Source organism: Procambarus clarkii, chromosome 14 (genome assembly GCF_040958095.1).
Source record: "Procambarus clarkii isolate CNS0578487 chromosome 14, FALCON_Pclarkii_2.0, whole genome shotgun sequence".
In the NCBI taxonomy this organism is placed as follows: Eukaryota; Metazoa; Arthropoda; class Malacostraca; order Decapoda; family Cambaridae; genus Procambarus; species Procambarus clarkii.
Genome location: NC_091163.1, coordinates 4,801,035 through 4,810,036, shown reverse-complemented (window position 1 = coordinate 4,810,036; position 9,002 = coordinate 4,801,035). Strand labels below are relative to the sequence as shown.

Here is a 9,002-nt window from a genome sequence, read left to right as displayed (position 1 = left end):
TTTTTGTCCGGTCGTGATGGTCAAGTGGATTAAGGCGTCCTGTACATACCAGTTGCGTTGCTCCTGGCAGTATGGGTTCGAGTCACTTCTGGGGGTTTGAGTTTTCAGTTGCATATAGTCCTCGGGACCATTCAGGCTTGTTCGCATATATATATATATATATATATATATATATATATATATATATATATATATATATATATATATATATATATATATATATATATAACCACGAAAATACTTTATTCTCTTTTTTACGGGCTCGCCATAGCCCGTGCTACATGGACACTTCGTTCTGGGTAGCTAAATCTGAAACAACAACAACAACAACAACGTTATCCTCCAGGAGCCTCTGGCACTCCCAGAGTCTAAACAGACGGAACCACGCCATGCAAACTGGCATCAAATATGGCACTCCCTTATATGAAGGTTATGTAATTATGATTAGAAAGGCTGAGCCAGTGTGACTATGGGGAGCCGGTCGGCCGAGCGGACAGCACGCTGGACTTGTGATCCTGTGGTCCCGGGTTCGATCCCAGGCGCCGGCGAGAAACAATGGGCAGAGGTTTTTTTCACCCTATGCCCCTGTTACCTAGCAGTAAAATAGGTACCTGGGTGTTAGTCAGCTGTCACGGGCTGCTTCCTGGGGGTGGAGCTAGGATACGAGGAAGGTGGGAAGGAAATTTGCTCCCCCCCAAAAAAAGTCACCTCAATCCACAACCTTAGACCAAATTACAGCCCCGCTCCTGTGCCGGGTAAGTCCACTACGGGCTCACCATAGCCCGTGCTACTTGGAACTTTTTTGTTCCCAGTAGCTGAATCTTAAACAACAACAACAACACAACCTTAATGTCAGATTCGAACGAAAATTCGAACCTTAAAATAGCTGTCGCCATACCGGTCAGGAGGCCTGGTCGACGACCGGGCCGCGGGAACGCTAAGCCCCGGAAGCACCTCAAGGTAACCTCAAGGTAACCTCAAGGTAAGGTACCTACAGTCCGGTTCCATACAAAGTGAGGAACTACACTTACCTTTGAAAAAAGAGTAGAGGCATCAGGCAGAAGGAAACCTGTGCACGTTACGGTAATTATCAGGAGAAAGCGCTAAGTCAGTATGACTATTTAGCACATGGAAAGGAAACGAGGATAGGATAGGACTGAGTAAGGAACACTGCTCAGCCACTTGGAGCATCGGGGATCGAACGCCGACCAGTAAGACGCGAAGTTGTTATAGTACTGACCCGTCCAGTTTTATGTAACAACAGCAATATATAAATACCTGAAAGTTAGGCTACTGTTGTATGTTGCCGCCTGGATAAGGATTATCTTAAGCTTAACGTTTCTAGCCATATTTAATCTCGTTTAGTTTCATCTCCTAACCTAACAGCCTAAGCCAGAGGATCCAAAACAGAAAACGGGGCAGTACGTTACTTTCACGAGCCGATTTCATTTATAATTACGTCGATTTTTAGCCCGAGTGCGTATACGAGCGAAAAGCGACGTATTAGTAAGAGGACGGGTTGCAGTGCTACCTACAACAATATCTCCATCAGTACACACAGAGATCACACTAACGTGATGCATCAAATGAACAAATCCACAAATCCAGTAAGTTCAGTAGAACTTCGGTTTCAACTCTTTTTAACCCTGTCGTAACTCAGTCGATTAAGGCAGTGTCTGGGATGCTCCCGGACGCAGGTTCGAATCCTCGTCACGGCCCTTGTGGATTTGTTCTTTTCTCCATCAGTACCATTTTTTCATTATTACCCCCTTTCCTAGTACTGGTGTCTGTATATATATATATATATATATATATATATATATATATATATATATATATATATATATATATATAACTGAAAACTCACACCCCAGAAGTGACTCGAACCCATACTGCCAGGAGCAACGCAACTGGTATGTACAGGGACGCCTTAATCCGCTTGACCATCACGACCGGACATAAGGAAGTGATAGCCGAAGCTATTTGAACCACTTCCCCGCCGGCACTCGGATGGTAATCTTGGGCATAGCATTTTATCAAATCACCTCATTCATTGGGGCACACGTGAGGAACACAAATGCAAACAAGCCTGAATGGTCCCCAGGACTATATACAACTGAAAACTCACGCCCCAGAAGTGACTCGAACCCATACTGCCAGGAGCAACGCAACTGGTATGTACAGGGACGCCTTAATCCGCTTGACCATCACGACCGGACATAAGGAAGTGATAGCCGAAGCTATTTGAACCACTTCCCCGCCGGCACTCGGCGAATGAGGTGATTTGATAAAATGCTATGCCCAAGATTACCATCCGAGTGCCGGCGGGGAAGTGGTTCAAATAGCTTCGGCTATCACTTCCTTATGTCCGGTCGTGATGGTCAAGCGGATTAAGGCGTCCCTGTACATACCAGTTGCGTTGCTCCTGGCAGTATGGGTTCGAGTCACTTCTGGGGTGTGAGTTTTCAGTTGTATATAGTCCTGGGGACCATTCAGGCTTGTTTGCATATATATATATATATATATATATATATATATATATATATATATATATATATATATATATATATGCAATCAAACTTACTTTCTACATGTTACCTTTAAGATTAACTGTACTTTTGTTAACTTCTAAATCATTGAAAATTATACAACTCAAAGAAAGTAAGTTCCTTCCTTTCTGAGAGAAAGTTTCTTTATGAGAGGAAAAAAGTTAGGTGACGATGTTTCAGTCCTTATCAAGTCTTGATAAGGAAATTCAGACCGTCTCCAGGGCGGTCTGAAACCGGAAACATCGGCACATTTCGTGTCATATGCACGAAATGGTGAGGGGAGGGGAGGGGGGGGGGGGGGGGGGGAGTGGTTCTGATTTTCAGCCATGTTGTCAACTCAGCACAGCAACTTCTCAACACCTAAGTCATTGTGCTAGTTTTACGATTTACCTGAAGCGCGTTTACAGCTTTGGAAAGAATGTATACTAATTGCTGTAATTTATAATTAAAGTATCAATCCACTCTACTATTACGTCACAAATTATTATTTTAATATATAAATAAACATATGTGTAGTTACCCCACAAATTGGTTTTCATTCACAAAGTGTCTAGACCTAAGATACGCCTAAATCTTTTGAATTAGAATATATTTTAAAAGTAAAAATTCAAGTATATTTTATTTATATAAAATAACACACTTCATACCAACGAATTCTCTACAATCACACACACACACACACACATGATGTGGTGGAGGCTCACTCCATACACAGTTTCAAGTGTAGATATGACAGAGCCCGATAGGCTCAGGAATCTGTACACCTGTTGATTGACGGTTGAGAGGCGGGACCAAAGAGCCAGAGCTCAACCCCCGCAAACACAACTAGGTGAGTACAACTAGGTGAGTACACACACACACACAAAGAGCCAGAGCTCAACCCCCGCAAACACAACTAGGTGAGTACACACACACACACACACACACACACACACACACACACACACACACACACACACACACACACACACACGCACACGCACAGCGTTTCGACCAATTCTACGAATGGAATTCACTCTGCGTCATGCCTGAAAGGCAGGTAGGAGCAGTGGCTCCCCGCGCATTCTCTCGACAAAATCACGTAGCCAGCCGGCCAACCAACCAATCACAACTCCGCTTCACCTGAACATGTGGAGGCTTGCCAGACCCGACGACTCTGGCTACCCCTTACGCAACCTCACGAGAGACATCCGCACCAAGGTCAACTGATGTTGGTACATTCATTACTGAAAATACTTCGTGGAGCGGGGGGGAACGAACCTTTGGGCCAGATTCACGAAGCAGTTACGCAAGCACTTACGAACCTGTACATCTTTTCTCAATCTTTGGCGGCTTTGTTTACAATTATTAAACAGTTAATGAGCTCCGAAGCACCAGGAGGCTGTTTTTAACAATAACAACAGTTGAATGGCAAGTTTTCATGCTTGTAAACTGTTTAATAAATGTAACCAAAGCCGTCAAAGATTGAAGAAAGATGTACACGTTCGTAAGTGCTTTCGTGAATCTGGCCCCTTGTTGCTGAAGACGGTAAGGAACTTTATACTGTTCCCATTTATTATGTGCCCTATGTACCGCATAATTGTTTGGGTAGGGACGCGAGTCTTATTTTCCTGGGCGTCACCCCTTTTATATGAAAGGAACCATCGGAAATGCATCCGTGTGGCTTGTCCCCGTGTTGATATCACGCCAGACCACTACTATAGACAGTAGGGGGTTACAGAGGCGCTCAGGAGCCTGGGCCGCCCCCTATTGTATGAAGGAAAGCTGCTGCTTTTATCAAGATACTGGCGGCATTAAATGGTTGATCATCAGAGCAACAATTCATCTTTGCTCATTGCATCACTTTCGTTCAACGTAAAAGATTGTGGCACCTTCCATCTTAGAATTGTCATTAATCTGATTGATAAAATGCCACAACCTTTCCTGCTCAACTGAAAGTGATGCAATGCGCTCAGAAAATATTGTGCGATGAAGTTTAATAATTTAACGTGTGAAGTTTTAATTTAGTTTAATAATTTAACAGGGTATATATAAAATACTATGAATATATAAATATATATAAAATACCTATATATATATATACGGTATATAAAGGCTTTCTTGAGGTTATCTTAAGATGATTTCGGGGCTTAGCGTCCCCGCGGCCCGGTCCTCGACCAGGCCTCCATTTTCTTACACACCCCCAGGAAGCAGCCCGTAGCAGCTGTCTAAATCCCAGGTCCCTATTGACTGCTAGGTAACAGGGGCATCAGGGTGAAAGAAACATTTTGCCCATTTGTCTCTGCCTCCACCGGGGATCGAACCTGGACCCTCCGGACTATGAACCCGAAGCGCTGTCCACTCAGCTGTTAGGCGCCCTTAAATAGGTAAATATAAAACTTGTTTATATAGAAAATTGAAACTACTGAAAATTACACTGGCACTTAATCTAATTACTCCACCCTAATACAAGGAGGTTTGATGGTTAGAAAATATTCAGACTCTAAAGTAGGCTCGAGTTAATAGTATCATGTTTTTGTTTAGCTGTGAGCGTACACTCCGGTAATGTTGTGCCAACACGTGTGACTGTGGAGAGGCGTCACATGTTTGGCACAGAGCAAGCTGTCCTCGTGACACCTACACACACACACACACACACACACACACACACACACACACACACACACACACACACACACACACACACACACACACACACACACAAGCACGCGTGCACACACACGTACCTGGGAGTTGATATCACGCCAGACCTGTCCCCTGAACTCCACATCAAGACGATATCATCCGCGGCATATGCCATAACACCAGGTTAAGAACTGCCTTTAGAGACTTGTGTAAGAAATCATTTAGGACCTTATTTACCACATGTCAGGCCGATACGGGCTCCAGTATGGAACCCGTATCTAGTCAAGCACAAGACTAAATTGGAGAAGGTACAAAGGTATGCCACCAGATTGGTACCCGAATTGAGGGGGTATGAGCTACGAGGAGAGATATGAGCTGAACCTCACATCGCTGGAAGAAAGAAAAGAGAGGGAGACATGACCATCACATACATGATTTCTCAAGAGAAATTAATAGGGGTAGATAAAGAAAACTTATTTAACACTGGTGGTATTATAAGGATACACAGGTGGAACTAAGTACTCAAATGAGACATAGACATTAGAACGAACTTTTTCAAGTGTCAGTAGTTAACAAATGGAATGCATTAGGCAGTGATGAGGTGGAAGTAAGCTCCATACACAGTTCCAAATGTAGATACGATAGAGATAGGCTCAGGAATCCATACACCAGTTGACTGACGATTGAGAGGCAGGACCAAAGAGCCTAACCTCAACCCCCGCAAGCACAACTGAGAACACACAAGCACACAGGTAGGTAGGGAGATGTATGTATGTGTGTGTGTGTGTGTGTGTGTGTGTGTGTGTGTGTGTGTGTGTGTGTGTGTGTGTGTGTGTGTGTGTGTGTGCGTGCGTGCGTGCGTGTATACACAACCCCAAAACCAGGGTGGTGCCGCGTCGTGCCAAGAAACTCCCACCTGCCTTAGCCCATACTTGCCTACCAACATGCTGCCACCACCACCACCACCATCATGAGCAAGCAGCACCGTGCTCCTCCCGACTACATCACCTGCCCTTTCTGTGACCTCACCGGCGAGTACAACTAGGTTACAATAGTGTAACTATGCTATTTTAGCAGTAACAAGTTACTAGGCTAGGTTATTACAATTAGGGGACTACAACCAGGCTGGTTTAGTAATAATAGGGCACTAGGCTAGATAATTACAACTGAAGGACCTCAACTAGGCTAGTTTAGTAATAACAGGCCACTAGGCTAGATAATTACAACTGAAGGACCTCAACTAGGCTAGTTTAGTAATAACAGGCCACTAGGCTAGATAATTACAACTGAAGGACCTCAACTAGGCTAGTTTAGTAATAACAGGCCACTAGGCTAGATAATTACATCTAAAAGACCTCAACTAGGCTATTTTAGTAATAACAGGCCACTAGGCTAGATAATTACAACTAAAGCACCTCAACTAGGCTATTTTAGTAATAAAACTAAAAACAGGCCACTAGGCTAGATAATTACAGCTAAAGGACTAAAACTAAGCTATTTTAGTAGTAAAATACTACTATGTCACGCTAGTACAATTAGGAGTGTAAAACTAGGCGAGTACAACTAGTCTAGCAGCGAACGGCTAAAAAGAAATACAAAACAGCTAGCAGCTATCAATATATTACCTTGAGAACGCTTGATGAAACTGTACTATAGATTTTATGCAATAATCTGAAGAACATATGCATTCTGAATTGAAATATTATTGTAATTTGTTCTATACAATACTCAACAAACCAGTCCTCCAAGACGCAAGAAAACTGACCATCCACAACACAAAAAATACAACCCTACACACCCAAACCAACCCTCCACCAAACCAACCCTCCACCAAACCAACCCTCCACCAAACCAACCCTCCACCAAACCAACCCTACACAACAACCAAACCAACCCTACACAACCACCAAACCAACCCTACACAACTAACCAACCCTACACAACCACCAAACCAACCCTACACAACCACCAAACCAACCCTCCACAACCACCAAACCAACCCTACACAACCACCAAACCAACCCTACACAACAACCAAACCAACCCTACACACCAACCAAACCACCCAGCACCAACCAACTCTCCAGGATCGATTTCCAGTCATTCACCATATTAATTAACATTAGCATATCCCAATAGTATAAAATGCATAGATAATGCCAAGTCTAACTTCAATTCTCTTGCTGCCAACTATTTACGAAAATCAGCGACTATTAGGATCTAAATTGGGTTCAAGAGCGACAAACGGTGCCAAAATAGGGTTCAACGACACCTAACGGGGCCAAAATAGGGTTCAACGACACCTAACGGGGCCAAAATAGGGTTCAACGACACCTAACGGGGCAAAAATAGAAGTCAGCCACAGCTTACTGAACCCAAATAAAACTCACCAGGCACTAACAGGAGCCATATTTTTAGTTTAATAACCATTGACACAACAATGGGTTCAAAAGCAACAAAGTATACTTCAAGTATACCAGTATACCAATATATACATACCATACTATATTCTAGTATACCAATATCGGGAAACTGGAAATCTGTTACATTTGCGAAAGCTTTTCTTATCCATCCCTCCCTCCCTCTTCTCTCCTTTCCCATGTTACGCTGTCACCCATCCATTCAGTGGACAGACCCCAGAGAGGACTTAACCAGTGATCAACCGGGATGTCAGGAATCATTTGTGATAAATGATGTAGGTTGTGTGGTTAAATATAGTCATTTACTAACTCGTATTCAATTTTTAGCTGTCTGCTGTATTTCTAACTTAAAAAAAAATTAAGTATTGTAGGCTACTTAGACACCAAATCTACGAAAATAATTAATCTTATATAAGAATATCGTTAATATGAAGACCAAGTGTATTTTACACTCCAAAATACACTTGGAGACCAGAGTCTTCAAGTGTATTTCAAGTCACTCCTTAAGAAGCTGCTTAAATTTTTAGCTGTCTTGTATTTCTAACTAAATAAAAAATGAAGTATTGTAAGCTATTTAGACACCAAATCTACGACAATAATTAATCTTATATAAGAATATCGTTAATATGAAGACCAAGTGTATTTTACACTCCAAAATACACTTGGAGACCAGAGTCTTCAAGTGTATATCAAGTCACTCCTTAAAAGAAGCTGCTTAAATTACTTTTACACCAATACGGCCTCCTGAAGAACTAACGGGATACGAACCATCATCAAAGTCGACTGCTCCAAGTGTCACTTTTCACCATAAATCATTTCCCTCACCAAAAAAACGTACAATAAACATCAAAAAACACACTCACCAAAATCCGCAAATTGCTGCATGGATAACGGAGACGGGTTAAATTGCGAGTAATAATCTAGTCTCTCTTCCATCAGCGCTCGGGTTTGGCGATATAATATTCTGTAGACTCTCATGGTGGACACGCGCGACGGTGCCTGTGGTGCTTGTACGGGAAGAGAAGTGACATTGAACGCCAACGAGACATTGGACCTGCAGAGTCTCTCTCTCTCCCCTCCTCCACCACCACGGGTGCCACCGGGCTACTGCGCACCCGCTCTGCGCACCCTCCCACCTCTCGTTCCAATAATATTGAGCCCCTCTTCCACAAGATGGGTATGGGGTGAATAATAAGTGAACTAAACTATAACGCTCTCTCTTCGTGTATTTGACTTACGAATATTATTGATATTTGGATTATATAATAATACTCTGCAATTAATCTAATACAAACATGAGCCTTATATTTATATAGTTATTTTTTAAGGAATTATATATGTAGGGGGAACATATAATTACAAGTAAATAAATATATATATATATGCAGTGTCAGAAAGCCATTAATGG

General features: G+C 42.6%; 1 protein-coding gene across 1 annotated transcript in view; it reads right to left on the bottom strand.

Moving 5' to 3' along the window:
* Positions 1–8,701, bottom strand: part of LOC138364575 (pyruvate dehydrogenase (acetyl-transferring) kinase, mitochondrial-like) — a 54,827-nt gene extending 46,126 nt beyond the window's left edge. Inside the window, exon 1 of the mRNA XM_069324262.1 lies at positions 8,458–8,701. Coding sequence (XP_069180363.1) covers positions 8,458–8,572 — 115 coding nt within the window. The 5' untranslated portion in view covers positions 8,573–8,701. The remainder of the gene's footprint in view (positions 1–8,457) is intronic.
* Between the last annotated feature and the right edge of the window lie 301 nt (positions 8,702–9,002).